Below are 17,686 nucleotides of genomic sequence, written 5' to 3'. Positions count from 1 at the left end.
AGGAGGAGACAGGTGGGGACAGGAGGAGACAGGAGGAAACAGGAGGAGACAGGAGGAAACAGGAGGGGACAGGAGGGGACAGGAGGGGACTCCCTCCCTCTGGGACTGACGGTGTCACCAGTCTGGACGGTCCCGTCCTCTTCCCGTCTCGGTTCACTTCTGTTTATCTGAACTTGTATTTGTGGCTCTCTGTGATCCTCTGAATGTTTTCGTTTACCTGAAGTCCAAAATGTTCCTCATTGAGTCGCCATGAAATCAGAAACATTTTTTATTAGGAAATTATTTTTCAAAAACAAAAACATTTACAAGCAGCAACTTCAAAAATGTTTTAGTGCAACATTGTAACCATCGTCCCCGAACGCACCGCGGCCCCCCTAACACTGTAGATGTAGATGGGTCAGCTTGCATGGACTGGTTCTGTAGAACCGGGTCTGGTTTGGCACTGGATTCCTGATTGGCCAAAGCTGCAGAGTTGCCAGCCAGCAGGAGAAACGAGACGGGGTCAGAACCGGTTCTGGTTCTGGTTCCAGTCCGGAACAGAGCAGAACCGGCTCAGAGGTGAAACACTGATGCCTGGTGGCCACTTAGGGAACAGCAGCTCTGGTCAGGACTCTCCTCCTCCTTCCTCTCTCCTGGATTTGTTTCAGCTCCTCCTCCTCCTCCTCCTCCTCCTCCTCCTGATTGGTCGGACAGGTTGGCTTCTTCCTGCTGATTGGCTGGACAGTGGCCAGCAGCGCTGGCAGCGTGAACAGGGACAGGAAGCGGGCCTTCAGCAGCTGGTGGGCGGGGTTTGTGGAGAAGCGCTGCGCCACCAGCTGGCGGACGGCCTGCAGCTCCTCCTGCTGCTCTGCAAAGAGAAACCAGGGGCCTAAACATACAAAGTTTCTGTAAAGAAAACATTTAAACGATGAAACAATCCTCAGATATTAACCTGACACCGGTACCGCTGGGCTCCTGCTCTAAGTTCTGCTCAGAGCTCCACTGATCAACCATCAGATCAATCTGAGGTTCTGATCGTCTCCTGATCAGAACCAAACCTGGTGATCAGCCTGTTTTCTCTCCAGTCAGAATGAAATGATCAGACGATGAGTTACATCTTTATGAGACAAACTGAGGAAGTTATCATTTACGTCAGAGTGATACGTATCCATCCATGTTCTAACAGGAGGAACACACACACACTTTAGATTTGTTGCTTTTTGGACTGTGGGAGGTCCCACCCCACCCTGCAGAGCCGGGAATCGAACCCAGAACCTTCTGGCTGCAAGGTAACAGCTCTACCAACTGCACCACTGTGCAGCCCTTCCTTTTCCTTTATTTTCTTTATCTTGTGTGTGTTAGGTTAATGTCTGAGGATAAATGTTGTTCAGTTTCATCCTTTAAACAATAAAATCATAAAATTATTGGGTTTGATGCTTCCTGGTCTAAATACCTGCACCAGGTGTGAGGCGGGTCGAGGGCTCGCCGGAGGCGCAGTAGGTGTGGTCAGGGAGGGGGCGGCCGTCTGCCGCCGCCATCAGCTGCAGAGCCGACGCCGTCACAGATGCCTTCGCCCGCAGGAGGCCACTGAGCGCGCTCAGAGTGCTGACAGATGGCGGCAGGTAGGGGAGGGCGCTCCCCGCTCCGGCCACGCCCCCTCTCCCTCTCAGCCAATCATGAACCTCCTCCAGGGGCTCCAGGAACATCAGGGTGGGGTCAAAGTGCTGGCCTGCCCTCTGGAGGGGGGGGCCGGTCGGGCCCACCGTCTGCCACCCCGCCACTCCCTGATAGGCCAGCAGCATGTGGGGGCGGGGCCAGCTGGTCGGCCTCAGATCAGATGACTGGGTGACGGCCGGGAGGAGGGGCTTAAATCTACAGGTGGGAACAGGTGAGAGCTGGAGGTCACGAAGGGCAGCTGGGGTCACCGAGGAGCATCCTGCCGCCAGAGGGGGCGGGGCTTCAGACGCTAGGGGAGGGCCTCTGGGTAAGAGCCCCACCTGCAGGGCTGGGGGCGGAGCCTGAGCCACAGGGGTCACGACCCACATGGACCGGTTAGGGAGGAAATGGAGAGCAGTGACCTGTGAGAGGGGCGGAGCCTGGGAGGGGGGCGGAGCCTCCGCTGCACTGCTTCCCTTTGACTGGGCCCTGCCAACATGTTTCTGCTTTGAGGGGGCGGAGCTTCTCTTCTTCTTTGTAGCCTGGAAACAGAACCAGAAGAGCCTGAGGTCTGGACCAACCAGAAGAGGTGTTCTGTTTATCTGTGCTACCCGTAAACCCGTCCTACCTTGTGGCGATGCCACGTCACATTCTGCTGACTCAGCAGATTCATTATAAATACGTCCTACCTGTGGAAGTTTCGGTTCATGTGTTTTATTTCAGTGCAGATTACGGTAAGTTTTATCTAATTTGTCTTATTCCTGGCTTTCCTTAAGCTGCTGTATCACTTCATGGTTTTAGTTTACATGACAGCAGCTTGTAATATATTTATAAATGGGTCAGTTTGTCGTCTGCAATGTCGTTACGGTAAACAAGTCATTGTTTTCATGGTTAATCAGGACAAAATATGTTGTTTTGTGGGCTTTTTTGTCCCTATATTTTAAAATTTTTAGTTTAATTACACTGCGACAGACTGGTGACCTGATGGGTCACCTGGTCTAAATACCTGCAGGGTCACCTGGCGGTACGTTGGCTGGAGAGGCAGCAGCACGTTGTGTTTAATTACACTCTTTATGACTAAACTTAGTGATTCTGACTGAAGCTGTAATATTAGTGTACATGAATCGGATCCATCATTCCAGTGACCTGCGCAGTTCGGTGACACATCGCGGCTGCATTTAATAACGTCCGTCATAAAACGGATTAATGTGCAAAAAGAGAGTTGGGCTGATCTGTATTTGTCTTTAATTCCAATAAAAAAACAGTTTCTGATACCGCAACGATATTCTAGTAACAGGATTAGTGCAAACATCTATAGCTTTTCATTTTAGACGGGTAGGATGTTCAGATGAAGGAAGTGGTTTCATCATGTATTTTCATTGTTCCGATGCTAAGCTAAGCTTAACTCCTAAGCTTCCACTTCAGTCGCTCAGATAAAGTTATCCAATGTATTAACATAATGACCTGATGTAGTTTCTGTTTGTAAACATGACGGTAGCAGTTTTGGATGGGCAGCACGGATAGATAGACCTAGCTATCTATCCGTGCTGCGGTAGGAAAATCTGACGAGGTAGCACAGATAGTCAGAACACCTGAACGGTAAAGGGTAAGTTTGAACCAGAACCGGGTTCTGTTGGTTCTGCCGGTCCAAGACTCTGAGGTCACCTGCCTCACCTGGAGCTCCTTGGACTCCCGGATCTTCAGGGTTGGCCTCCTGGCTCTCTTCCCCTCCTGGACCAGCCGCGGATCGGCGCCACCCGCCTCCACCCGCCCCCTCTTCCTGCCCCCACTCTGACAGACGGAGGTGGGCGGGGCCTGATCGGGGCAAGAAGGTGGAGGAGAGGTCGGAGGTGAGGAGGAGGAGCTAAATGCTGCATGGGGAGCGGCGCCGACAGCAGGACTGTCTGAGTTCTGGGTCCGGTCCGGTTCTGGAGAACCTGCTGAATCCAGGGGTCCAGACTGAAAGCAGAACCATAGAGCAGTCAGACGCACAGAGTCGACTCCTGATTGGTCCAGAATAACAGGTGGGTAGTTAGCATAAGCTAATGCTAAACGTTACACAAAGCATTCTGCTATGACGCAGAATAGCAGAATAGAGTTTCCTCTCCTAACTCTCAAGTTAGGAGAGGAAACTCAACTCACCCACTTCAAAATAAGAGCATGGATATAAATATAACCTACTAGAGGAAGTACTACGCTAACCAAAACACAAAAATTTACTCAACTGAAACCAAGTAAATCATCACTTTCATGTCTATCTTGAAAAATGAAATATTGGGAAGCTAACTCTGCTAAATGTTTTCACAGTTAGCAACAGTGCTAAGTAAATTAGCTCTGCTTAGGGCGTTAGCATGTGGGACAACCTGCTGCTGTTAGCAAAACTTTACCTCCAGATTCACTCTGTCCTTCTGCTTTGCTCCTTCGTCACCTGTCCACGCCACACCTGCATTAGCCCCGCCCACATCACTACGAGACCCAGCTGCACCCTCACTGGCTCCGCCCACATCCTTCAGCTCTGCTGGAGCAGGTGGAGCTCCAGAAGGAGCAAAGTAGATGGAGGAAGCAGGAACGACGAGACTACGAGGAAACACCTGAGGACATCTGCCAGAAGGGTGCTGGGGCGGAGCCTGCATGGTGGGCGGAGCCTGCATGGTGGGCGGAGCCTGCATGGTGGGCGGAGCCTGCATGTGTTTCTCCTGCAGCTGCTGCAGCATGACTCTGCGCTGGTCCTCCTCTTCCTCTTGGTTCCTCCTCTTCCTGTTGGCGAGGAGCTCTGAGACCCGTTTGGGCCCCCGGGTGTGGGGCGGGGCCTGCAGGTCCACCTGGTTCTTCCTCTGCTCGATTATCTGCCGGCAGCCCAGCGTGTCTACGTTCATGGCCTGGAGAAGCAGTGTGAAGGCAGAGGAGGTGGAGACGCCTCTCCTCTCTCCTCCCTCCCTCAGCACATCTGCGGCGCTCCGTTTCTGGCTCTTTGGGATCAGCAGGTTCCCGATCCACGGCGTGACGGCGGCCTGCAGCTCGTATCTCAGCTCTTGGGCCTGCGGGCGTGGCCGCCGCCCCGGCTGGGGGCCGGTGCCGACCTTCTGCTTCAGGGCGCTCAGGTGGAGACGCAGCGCCTCCCGGGACGCCATCAGCACAGCGGAGGAGCTGTGGCGCTCCTCCCAGGACAGCTCTCTGGGCGGAGGCCCGATGATGACGGAGGGTCCAGGCCGTCCCAGCACGGTGGAGCGGACCGCGGTTCGGTCCGGCGCCTCGCCGGAGGAAGGGAGCTCCACCAGCGTGAAGCTCAGGGAGGTGGAGCTTTGGTTCACCTCAGCTGGAACCCACTCCTCCATTGGTGGCAGGATGTACTCCTCCTGCTGCTCCTCCTCCATGCTCCTCTTCCTCTTCTTATTACAGTCTTCATCACTGTCCATGTACTCCACCACCTCATCCTCATTGTCGTCATCCTCCTCTTCAGTTATCTGCACCTCCTCTTCCTCCTTCATCTTCAATATTCCCCTAACATTGAAACCTCCAGCATCCCGTCTTCTTCCTCCTCTTCTTCGTCCTGCTCTTCCTCTTCCTCCTTCTCCTCCTCCTGTCTTGCAGGTCTTCTTGATTTTCCTTCTGTCCTGTGAGAGAAACAGACGATCAGCTGGGTTCTCAGAACGGTTTCTGCTTTCAGGAACTCTGATTTCCCATCAGTTCCTAAACACAGCAGCTGATGAACCTACGCTGATGACAGTCCCCGACCCCTCAGTGACCCCCGACAGTCCCTGACCCCTCAGTGACCCCCGACAGTCCCCGACCCCTCAGTGACCCCCGACAGTCCCCGACCCCTCAGTGACCCCCGACAGTCCCCGACCCCTCAGTGACCCCCGACAGTCCCTGACCCCTCAGTGACCCCCGACAGTCCCCGACCCCTCAGTGACCCCCGACAGTCCCCGACCCCTCAGTGACCCCCGACAGTCCCTGACCCCTCAGTGACCCCTGATTTACCTGAGCAGGTTCTCGCACCAGCTTCCTCCACTCTCTCAAACACTGAGCATCAATCCGATGAGGGATCTCTGCAGCGATCTTGGCCCAGCGACCTGAAACACAGACGCTCAGTTCAGAACCAATCAGCAGGTGATTCATCATCATCATCATCAGAACCTCACCAACTCCATGTTTCTTCACCAGCTGCTCCAGCAGCTCCACCTCATGTCTCTCAAACGGTCCTTTCTTTATGTTCTTCTTCAGACAGTCCAGATACCTACGGACAGATGATCAGGGTTCACTGAGGCAAACCCAGAAACACTGCCTCCTGCTGGTCCTCACCTGTCTCTGCAGGCTCCATCAGTGCGTCCAGGAACTTCCAACCGGACCTTCCACCAACACTTCTCCCCGTGACGAGCCACGGCCTGCAGCAGGAGCTGGACGGACAGACAGGTGGACGGACAGATCAGTCTGAGACCAGGCTGAGCGCTCCAGAACCAGCGTGGGTCCATTTGGGTGGGAAGCGTACCCGGTCCTCCTGCTTGGTCCACGAGCCTCTCTTCAGGCTCGGGTCCAGAACCTGGTTCCACCTGTAGACGAGCTGAGTCGGATCACGACCCTCCATGAAGTAACTGACTGGAAGCAGAGAAGAAGAGTCCATCAGAGACGGGGAGTGATGTCACAGCGTGACGTCAGCATGACGTCATTACTCTGCGTGTACGGGATGAAGTTCCCGATCCTCATCTTCTGGACCAGCTCTCTCAGCTGCTCGTCTTCCTCTGCCGTCCAGCTGCTGCGTTTCAGAGAGTTGGAGACAAAACGCTGGAACATCTGGAGACACATGAAGGCCGTCCTCCCCGTCTGAGGGACAGAGAGACAAAGAGAGACGGGTCAGAGACAGACGGGTCAGAGACAGACGGGTCAGAGAGACGCCAGCTGCCCCATTCCCTCCCTCACCCCCAGCTCCTGGGCGATCGAGTCCCAGTGTCTTTCCTCGTGTCTCCTGCAGATGGCGCTCAGCCTCTGGACCTCCCCACTGCTCCAGGCCGTCTTGTTGATGGACGGATGGAGGACGTTCTGCCAGAAGAGACGGATGTCCTCCGCATCCTTCGTCCCTTCAAACTGAGGAAGAGGAGCACAGCTGATCCATTAATCAATAGATCCATTAATCAATAGATCCATCGATCCATTAGGTTATTTACTGACGTCGATGTTGGAGATCTTCTGCCAGTCGTGTTCTTCGTAGCGATCACCAGTAAGCTCCTCCTCTCTCTTCATCCTGACCAATCAGAACACAGAACCAGATCCATCAGGCTGTCAGCCCAACAGGTCCAGGACCTGGACCTGGACCTGGACCTGGACCTGGACCTGGTCCAGGACCTGGACCTGGACCTGGACCTGGACCTGGACCTGGTCCTGGACCTGGACCTGGACCTGGACCTGGTCCTGGACCTGGTCCTGGACCTGGACCCTGGACCAGGTCCAGGACCAGGTCCAGGTCCAGGACCCGTCTGACCTCAGCAGCTGCAGGTCTTTCTCCAGGTCGTCGATCTGCTCAGTCAGCTGCTGTCTGTCGGCTCCGTGAGTCGAGGAAAGCTTCGAGGTCAGGAAGTCCAGCCTGGAGGGACAAGAGACACGTTAGGACACGTTAGGACACGTCGGGACACGTCCCCCCCGAGCAGCAGGTCGGGTTCTGGTACCTGGACAGTTTGGGCAGCATCAGTCTCTTCAGGTGATCTCTTGTCACCGAGTGGACCAGCAGCGTCTTCTGCCAGCTCTCCCCTGAACACAGAGAACCGGGTCAGAACAGAACCTGCTGATGGACCGGGTCACACCAGAACTTACATCTTTTCAATTTCAGCTTCTTGTCTTCTGGACATCCCATCATCCTCTGAGCCTTCAGCTTCACCTCCTGATTGGCTGGAGGGCCCTGGACAGAAACAACGCAGCATCCCATTGGTCCGTTTCTCTGTGTGTGTGTTTGCGTCTGTGTGTTTCTGTGTGTGTGCGGTACCAGTCCCGTCAGACGGTCCTTGAAGTACGGTTTCAGGAAGCTGCCCAGGAAGAGCTTAGCTGGATGCTGATTGGACGAGGCAGGACCTTCTCTGGTGGGTTCTCTGATTGGTCCGTTCATCTGGGCTGTGAGCTCCCTCTGCAGGTTGAAACATTGCACTACAGTTTGGATCGGTTCTGGATTTGCATCCAGAGTCACACAGGGTCAGAACAAGGCCTGAACTGGGTCAGAACCGGGTCCTCACCTGCTGCCTGCGGTTGTGGGCCAGCAGCGCCTCCAGCTGGTCCAGCGTCTCCTGGACCACCTGCTGGTAGACCAGGTTGAGCTGGAGACACGAGGACGCACTCGGAGACAGGTCCGGCTCGCTCTGGGGACACAAACGCCAAGAAGACACTCACACCCACAGCGACACATGCGACCTCTGACCCCAAACGGTACCGACCCTGTCACTGCAGTCGCTGCTGTCCTCACTGGACATGTCGAGGGACGAACTGCGGGGACCCAACATGTCCTCCAGGTTCTGGATCTCTGACTGGATCTTCTGCTTCTGGGCCAACAGGTCAGCTGGGATCTGAACACACACACACACACACAGAGAGACACACACACACAGAGAGACACACACACACACACAGACACACACACACACACACACACACACACACACACACACACACACACACACAGGTCTGTTAGTGGTTCTGTGGGGAATCGGACCAACTGATTTACCAGGTCCTCTGTCTCACCTGTCCCTCCTGTCCCTCCTGTCCCTCCTGTCCTTCCTCATCCTGACTTTCTGATCCATCATCTGAGGACAGAGACACACAGTGAGACGTCCCAGTTCCTGATCCCACCCGGAACCATCGACCCAAACGCCCTCAGACAGCATCATGACACGATCTAAAGTTCTGTTGGATTGAAGAACCGGGCCAGAAACATCTCCAAGGTTCTGGACCTCCAGAACCAGAGGTGTGATTCTACACAGGTTAAAATAATCTGGTTCTTCCTGCCCCACCGGGTCAGCAGAACTTCAACAAACCATTTTCAGTGAATGTTAGCTCGCCTTGTTAGCCTCAGCTAGCATCACTGGTGACTTTAAATCCTGACATATTTCCTTCAGCTGGGCTGAAATCATGATTACCACAATAAAAGCCCAACAGGAAGTCATGATTACCACAATAAAAGCCATGGGTTTGTCTTTCAGTCATAATGTGGAAATTGCTGGAGCTAGCCCCCTTTCAGAAGTAGCTTCACTTTCCAGCCTATAATTGTGACTTTTATTCTCTACGACTTCCTGTTAGGCTTTTATTGTGGTAATCACGACTTCCTGTTGGGCTTTTATTGTGGTAATCACGACTTCCTGTTGGGCTTTCACTGGCCATTTTTTCTGTCGCGCTAGCTGAGGCTAACAAGGCGAGCTAACATTCACTGAAAATGGTTTGTTGAAGTTCTGCTGACCCGGTGGGGCAGGAAGAACCAGATTATTTTAATATGCAACATGTAGCTGCCAGTTCTCATGGTTCCGAGTCAGTTCTATAAAAAACAGATCTGGGTCGGCTTCACCAACTCAGCCGGGTTAGATTAAACCGGTTCAGATGAACCTGGTTCCTCTGGTTCAGGTCGGTCCAGTCGGGATGGCCACTCGGTGCTGAATGTGTGAACTGAACTAAAAATTACAGTTGGACTAAAAGTTGCAGCAGTTTCTGGTTCTGGTCGTAAAGTTCTGCCTGTAACTCAGAAATCAGCCCGTCCAGGACCTGATTCTCATCATTTATCTGGTTCTGATTGTTCAGCTGTTGAGATCGGATTTAATACCGGGCCGGAACCGGATCTGGAAGGTACCTGTCTCACTGCTCAGCAGGTCCAGCTCGTCCTGGGTCACAGCCAGGCTGCGCTCCAGCTCCTCCACCTGTCTCTGGACCCGGTCCCTCTGGGCCGACAGGGACATGTCTGCAGAACAGAGACAGACAGGAGGACAGGGACAGGTGAGGACAGAGGACAGAGTAGCGGTGACTGGGCGCCCTCCTGTGGTTGGTCTTGGTTCCGATCCTGGTTCTGGTTCTGCAGGAGGAGAGGTCCAACATCCAGAATCATGTCAGAATCTTGGTTCTGGTCCGGTGGACCCGTTCTGTTAGTTCTGGATCTGTTAGTGTCTGATCCATTTCATCCTTTCAGAACCACATTAATGCGACTTCCTCGTTCATGAGGAAGTCATGAATCGAGCCAGAACCAGGCTCGATTCTGTCCTGGTTCTGGCTCGGCCCGGTTGAACTTAAGCAGGATCTGAACCAAACCTGGTTCGGAATAGGTTGGTGATACCAACAGAATCAGCAGCACCTACAGTTGTGGATCCGGCCGGTTCTGTTGGTTCTTCAGTCTAAAGTCCATCAGAACCATTTCAGAACTGAAGCAGTGCGACAAACAGAACCTGGTTCTGGACCTGTTTCTGAACCTGCCTGGAGCAGTCCAAATAGACCTCAGGTACTTTATGGTTCTGCTGGCTCTAGTTTTATCTGAACGGAGGGTTTGTTCTGACCCGAAAGGATCAGAACCTGCTAGAACCCGTCAGTGTCCGTGCTCCGATGATGGGGTAGGAGGATCATCTTCTTTCCGAACTTACCTGGTTCTGATGGTTCCGGTCTGAGCCCTCCTTCTTGCCGTTGTTCTGAACAGGACCTTCAGGTTCTACGGGAGCGGATGCAGAACCAGGCCGGGTCGAACCTGCCGCCGCTCACCTGGACCAGCTGTCTCCACCAATCACCGCCTGCTGCGCTGTTAGCATTTTACCCATCAGGCTGTGCGGCAGAAGCAACGATGTGTCAACGTTTCGTGGTTCGGACTCGGTTCTGATTCATCGGTTTCGCCAGCAGTGGGCCCGCGGGGTCAGGGTCCGGTACAGCGCAGCGCTACTGTCAGAAACTTCGGAACCAGAAACGAAACCGTCTGTGAGAATTACTTCCTGTTACTACTTATATTTTCAACCTTAACTTTATTAGCAACATCATGACAAACACAGCACTTCCGTGGTTCTAATAAGCGGAAGTACGTCAGAATTGTGATTAATCGCTATTAAAGCGCCGTTTAATTTTATCAATGTGAAATACTCGCCGCAGCATGTCAGATATTCACTTCAAAATAACAGCAGTAAATTCTTCTTCTTCTTCTTCTTCTTCTTCTTCTTCTGCTTCTTGGTTTTTATTGGCGGTTGGCAATAAACTTTCAGTAGTACTACCGCCACCTACTGGTTTGGAGTGTGGTTCGTGATGATCTATATACGTTTACTTCATACCTAATCCCTACAATCATTTCTGACTAAACATACACTCACACATACTTACATATAGCTTTATATACCACTCTTCGTTATTCTTTACACATTCACCACCATCTTACTCTATTCAGATTCTTTGAAATAACTTTGTTTCTTAAGAAACCGAATAATTATTTGAACATGTCTACTCCCCAAATCCCTCCTCAAAAAGTATGATAAATTAAACCTTTCTTTAATACCTTCACACTCTCCCAACATGCATCTTCTCTTCTTCATATTTATAACACTCTGAAATAACTTGCTCTATTGTTTCAAACTTCTTACAATATTCACACTTTCCAGTTTTATGCTTCTGTATTTTAAAAAGTGAATAATTAAGCCCTGTATGACCGAACCTTAACCTTGTTATTATTCTTTCCTCCTTCCTGTTTCTTCTTCCCTTCCTTTTCCTTCCTACAAACTTCTGAATTTTATGAAACCATCTTCCTGTTAAACCTTCATCCCACCTTCTCTGCCATGTTTTCATCAGCTCCTCATTGACTTTACTTTTCCCTTCAGATTTACTTGTCCTAACTGTAAAACTAATAGGATTATGTTTTGCCTTCTTTGCCATTTTATCAGCCCACTCGTTTCCTTCTACCCCTATATGTGCTGGAACCCATACAAAAACAACTATTAACCCCATATTTTGTATTCTAAATAGAGTATGATATATTTCTAATAAGATGTCCATCCTACTATCCGTATTATTATATTTTATGCTTAACAAAGCCGAGCTTGAATCTGAGCAAATTATTGTTTGCAGTGGTTTTACGTCCTCTATCCATTGTAATGCCAATAGTATAGCTAACATTTCTCCTGTATGAATTGATAACCCATCCATAATTTTGCTTCCCTATTTTCAAATTGAATTCTGGGATTGCAAATGCTATTCCCATTTTTCCAGCTATTTTTGATGCATCTGTGTAAATTTGGAGATGTCGATAATAATGATTTAAATGTGATTGCACTGAATATCTATCTACCACATTAGTTTTGTCAGTAACACTTTATTTGAAGGGGGTGAATAAGACTGTCATGACACTGTCATAAACATGACATAACACCTGTCATGAACATGAATAAGCCTTCATGAATATTTATGACTGTTGTCATAAAGCGTCATTCGGTAAATTATGACACTTTTAATACAAAGTTGACATTATTCAAAATGTCTTTGTTATGACAACTTGACATTAACCAATAAATCATCACTGTTTAAACTTTACCTTTAATAACATAAAGTTACCTAATTTTTAAAGTACAATCAGTAATACTTTTATAACAAATTTATATCAGTAATGATTTCCTGGTTAATGTCAACTTTGTATTAAAAGTGTCATAATTTACCGAATGACGCTTTATGACAACAGTCATAAATATTCATGAAGGCTTATTCATGTTCATGACAGGTGTTATGTCATGTTTATGACAGTGTTATGACAGTCTTATTCAACCCCCTTCAAATAAAGTGATACCGTTTTGTCTTGTTTCTTTACCATTATTGATATATCTACTATAATTTCTGGAAGAATCCAGGGTGGTATAATTGATGTTGGATCTGTTTGACTAATTTCTAGAATATCCATTTTAAATTCCTTTACTTCCTTTTCAATTTTCCATCCATAACTCCTCATCTCTTTCTTTTCCTTTTCCCAACATGATTTTAAAATTTCCTGAGTTGGATGATCACATTTATTACAGATCAAATTTAACCAATAATTAATTCCTAGATTAGTTCTCCTTAGATCTAATGGCATTTCTCCCGTTTCTATTTCTAATGCTGCTGTAGGTGTTGTTTTAAATGCTCCAGTACAGACTCTTAATGCTTGATGTTGAATATTGTCTAATTTATCCAGATGAGTTTTAGCTGCTGAACTGTAAACTAACCAACCAAAATCAAAGTCGGATCTGATCATCCCTGTATAAATCTCTTTTAACGATTGTCTGTCTGCCCCCATTCACTACCAGCCAAACACCTCAATATATTCAATTTTCTCTTACATTTATCAACAATCTTTTGAATGTGAATATTCCATTTTCATTTTTCATCAAACCACAAACAAAAAAATGTTATACTCTTTACCTGCTCTATTTTTTGATTATATAATTTTAAATCTATCACCTTGTTTGTTTTTTATCTGAGAAAATATAATTACTTTCGTTTTATCCACTGATAATTTAAATCCCCATTTCAGAGCCCACACCTCTATATCTTTGATGACCTTTTGTACTTTCCTTACTATAAACTCAAAATTTTTCCATGTTGCTCCATCATCTGCAAAGAGTGAACAACCCATATCCTTTCCAATATTTTTGAATATGTCATTTATCATAACAGAAAACAATAATGGGCTTATAATACTCCCCTGTGGCGTTCCATTTTCCACGACATATTTACCTGAAACTACTTCACCAATTCTTACCTGTAATTTCCTGTTTGTTAAAAAGTCTTTAATCCATTCATATATTTTTCCTCTAATCCCCAATCTGTGTAACTTAATTAATAAACCCTCTACCCACATCATATCATATGCTTTTTCAGTATCGAAAAATACAGCCACTACACTTTCTTTGTTTACTTGAGCTCTTCTAACCACTTTGATAATTAGAAATATATCCCTTTTTATTTAAATAATACACTAATCTATTATTATTAATTTTTTCCATTATTTTACATAAGTTCAAAGTTAATGTTATTGGCCTATAACTTTCTGGTTTTGAATGATCTTTTCCTGGTTTAGCCATTGGTACAATAATAGATTCCTTCCATAACTCTGGTCATTTTCCCTCCTCCCAGATTTTATTATATAATTGTAATATTATATATTTTGACTTATCACTTAGTTGACTTATCATTCTATACCAAATTTTATCTTTACCTGTATTTTTGGTCTTTTTAAGCACACAATTTAATTCCACTTTGGTAAACTCAACATTAAAAAAAAGATTTATTTCTTCATCACTGTATTGAATTTTTATACTTAAGTATCGTATATTCTCTTCCTTTTCTTCCCTCTTGGCTAATATTATTTGTGCTATATATCTTACTAAATGTTCTTGCCAGTACCTCAGCTTTCAGTAGTAAATTAGATAAATTAGAGAGTTTTAACACGTCATGTGCAGCCACGGGCCAATCAGAGAGCCTAGTTAATTAGAGAGTAGTTTAGGCTGGTTAACCTTGACTGACCTGTGTTCATCAGACTGATCTATAAATCATCTGGATGAGGTTAACCATCTGGGACTGAACTGTCCTGCTCAGAAACGACTCGTTAAAACGAGTCAACAATCCGTCAGGCAGTTTGTTTCATCTGCTTCTCTGTCCAAGGATTTATCAAATACTCTCATCACCAAATCATTCATAATTATACCAATAAGATAAATATTGGAAATAAAACTTAAATCAGTTATATTTTAATACTCATACACAATCCATGTGAACAGTGTTTCTATTTACTGATGTTGCTAGTAATTATTGGTTGATGATAATCTCCCTCATTCTCAGAAATTTGACTGTTTGTCTCTTAGCTTTTGTCTTTTATGCTTCCTGGAACATTATTGGGACTGGAACACACCTGAGCAGGTGAGTGAGCTGTCTGAGTTTCAGTCAGGCTTCAGAGCCCTGCTGAAACGTAAGTAAAATATTCTCTTGGTCACGGATAAAGGAAGGCATCAGTTCTGGTTCTGTTAGGTCTCAGCGCTGGTTCTGATCTGATTCATAGCAAAACTCTGTTAGAAAAGCTTGAACATGTTGAAGATTCAGGACCTGGAACTTATTCAACAAGTCCAGAGGACCCAGATACAGGCTGCTGGATGGATGATGGATGGATGATGGATGGATGATGGATGGATGATGATGGATGGATGGATGGATGATGGATGGATGATTGATGGATGGATGGATGGATGATGGATGGATGGATGGATGGATGGATGGATGATGGATGGATGATTGATGGATGGATGGATGATGGATGGATGGATGGATGATGGATGGATGATGATGGATGGATGGATGGATGATGGATGGATGATGGATGGATGGATGATGGATGGATGGATGATGGATGGATGGATGATGGATGGATAGATGATTGATGGATGGATGATGGATGGATGGATGATTGATGGATGGATGATTGATGGATGATGGATGGATGGATGGATGGATGGATGATTGATGGATGATGCATGGATGGATGATTGATGGATGGATGGATGATGGATGGATGGATGATGGATGGATGGATGGATGGATGATTGATGGATGGATGATGGATGGATGGATGATTGATGGATGGATGGATGATGGATGGATGATGGATAGATGGATGAAGGTTGGATGGATGGATGGATGAATGGAAGATGGATGGATGATGGATGGATGATTGATGATTGATGGATGGATGGATGGATGGATGATGGATGGATGGATGAATGAATGAATGATGGATGGATGATGGATGGATGATTGATGGATGATGGATGGATGGATGATGGATGGATGGATGAATGAATGAATGATGGATGGATGATGGATGGATGATTGATGATTGATGGATGGATGGATGGATGAATGAATGAATGATGGATGGATGATGGATGGATGATTGATGATTGATGGATGGATGGATGGATGGATGGATGGATGATGGATGGATGATGGATGGATGGATGGATGATTGATGGATGGATGGATGATGGATGGATGATGGATGTATGGATGGATGATTGATGGATGATGGATGGATGGATGATAGATGGATGATGGATGGATGATGGATGATGGATGGATGTATGGATGGATGATTGATGGATGATGGATGGATGATGGATGGATGATGGATGGATGGTTGGATGGATGGATGGATGATTGATGGATGATGGATGGATGGATGATGGATGGATGGATGATGGATGGATGGATGGATGAATGAATGATGGATGGATGGTTGGATGGATGGATGGATGATGGATGGATGATGGTTGGATGGATGGATGGATGATGGATGGATGATGGATGGATGAATGAATGATGGATGGATGGATGATGGATGGATGGATGATGGATGGATGAATGAATGATGGATGGATGGATGATGGATGGATGAAGGTTGGATGAATGAATGATGGATGGATGGATGATGGATGGATGGATGAATGAATGATGGATGGATGAATGAATGATGGATGGATGGATGATGGATGGATGAATGAATGATGGATGGATGATGGATGGATGAATGAATGATGGATGGATGATGGATGGATGAAGGTTGGATGGATGGATGAATGAATGATGGATGGATGGATGATGGATGAATGAATGGATGATGGATGGATGATGGATGAATGGATGATGGATGGATGATGGATGGATGAATGAATGATGGATGGATGATGGATGGATGATGGATGGATGAATGAATGATGGATGGATGATGGATGGATGAATGAATGATGGATGGATGATGGATGGATGAAGGTTGGATGGATGGATGAATGGAAGATGGATGGATGAATGAATGATGGATGGATGATGGATGAATGAATGGATGATGGATGGATGATGGATGGATGGATGATGGATGGATGAAGGTTGGATGGATGGATGAATGAATGATGGATGGATGATGGATGGATGGATGAATGGATGATGGATGGATGAATGAATGATGGATGGATGATGGATGGATGATGGATGGATGAAGGTTGGATGGATGGATGGATGAATGAATGATGGATGGATGATGGATGGATGGATGGATGATTGATGGATGGATGATGGTTGGATGGATGGATGATGGATGAATGAATGAATGATGGATAGATGATGGATGGATGGATGATGGATGGATGATTGATGGATGGATGGATGATGGATGAATGAATGGATGATGGATAGATGATGGATGGATGGATGATGGATGGATGATTGATGGATGGATGATGGTTGGATGGATGGATGATGGATGGATGGATGGATGATGGATGGATGATGGATGAATGAATGATGGATGGATGATGGATGGATGATGGATGAATGAATGATGGATGGATGGATGATGGATGGTTGGATGGATGATGGATGGATGAAGGTTGGATGGATGGATGAATGGAAGATGGATGGATGAATGAATGATGGATGGATGATGGATGAATGAATGGATGATGGATGGATGATGGATGGATGGATGATGGATGGATGAAGGTTGGATGGATGGATGAATGAATGATGGATGGATGATGGATGGATGATGGATGGATGGATGAATGGATGATGGATGGATGAATGAATGATGGATGGATGATGGATGGATGATGGATGGATGGATGAAGGTTGGATGGATGGATGGATGAATGAATGATGGATGGATGATGGATGGATGGATGGATGATTGATGGATGGATGATGGTTGGATGGATGGATGATGGATGAATGAATGAATGATGGATAGATGATGGATGGATGGATGATGGATGGATGATTGATGGATGGATGGATGATGGATAGATGATGGATGGATGGATGATGGATGGATGATTGATGGATGGATGATGGTTGGATGGATGGATGATGGATGGATGGATGGATGATGGATGAATGAATGATGGATGGATGGATGGATGATGGATGGATGATGGATGAATGAATGATGGATGGATGGATGATGGATGGTTGGATGGATGATGGATGGATGAGTAATAATCTGTTCTTACTCAGCAGACTCAGACACTTAAGTCTGTTGACTGACAGGAAGTGTCTC

General features: G+C 47.1%; 1 protein-coding gene across 3 annotated transcripts; it reads right to left on the bottom strand.

Annotated features, from left to right (window-relative positions):
- Window positions 1-250: 250 nt before the first annotated feature.
- On the bottom strand, window positions 251-10,797 carry snapc4 (small nuclear RNA activating complex, polypeptide 4). Of its 3 annotated transcripts, none has more exons than XM_088008517.1 (21): window positions 10,739-10,797; window positions 10,230-10,528; window positions 9,452-9,670; window positions 8,356-8,417; window positions 8,052-8,180; window positions 7,854-7,976; window positions 7,610-7,747; window positions 7,441-7,525; window positions 7,296-7,377; window positions 7,112-7,213; window positions 6,802-6,874; window positions 6,553-6,717; window positions 6,306-6,456; window positions 6,125-6,231; window positions 5,938-6,032; window positions 5,778-5,872; window positions 5,617-5,708; window positions 4,023-5,249; window positions 3,310-3,594; window positions 1,433-2,177; window positions 251-847 (listed from the first exon to the last, which is right to left on the bottom strand). In XM_088008517.1, exons 3-21 carry the CDS (start codon window positions 9,555-9,557, stop codon window positions 585-587), a joined length of 4,125 nt encoding a protein of 1,374 aa, XP_087864643.1. In that variant the 5' UTR covers window positions 9,558-9,670; window positions 10,230-10,528; window positions 10,739-10,797; the 3' UTR covers window positions 251-584. The 3 variants fall into 3 exon arrangements, with proteins under 3 accessions (XP_087864643.1, XP_014829816.2, XP_014829815.2); XM_014974330.2 differs by having other exon boundaries at window positions 9,452-9,559; XM_014974329.2 differs by lacking the exon at window positions 10,739-10,797 and having other exon boundaries at window positions 9,452-9,559; window positions 10,230-10,731.
- Between the last annotated feature and the right edge of the window lie 6,889 nt (window positions 10,798-17,686).

This window comes from Poecilia mexicana, unplaced genomic scaffold (assembly GCF_051168715.1).
Source record: "Poecilia mexicana isolate PSO_F unplaced genomic scaffold, ASM5116871v1 scaffold_9, whole genome shotgun sequence".
Taxonomy (NCBI): Eukaryota; Metazoa; Chordata; class Actinopteri; order Cyprinodontiformes; family Poeciliidae; genus Poecilia; species Poecilia mexicana.
Note: the sequence above shows the minus strand (reverse complement) of the source record. Positions and strands in the feature narration are given on the sequence as shown.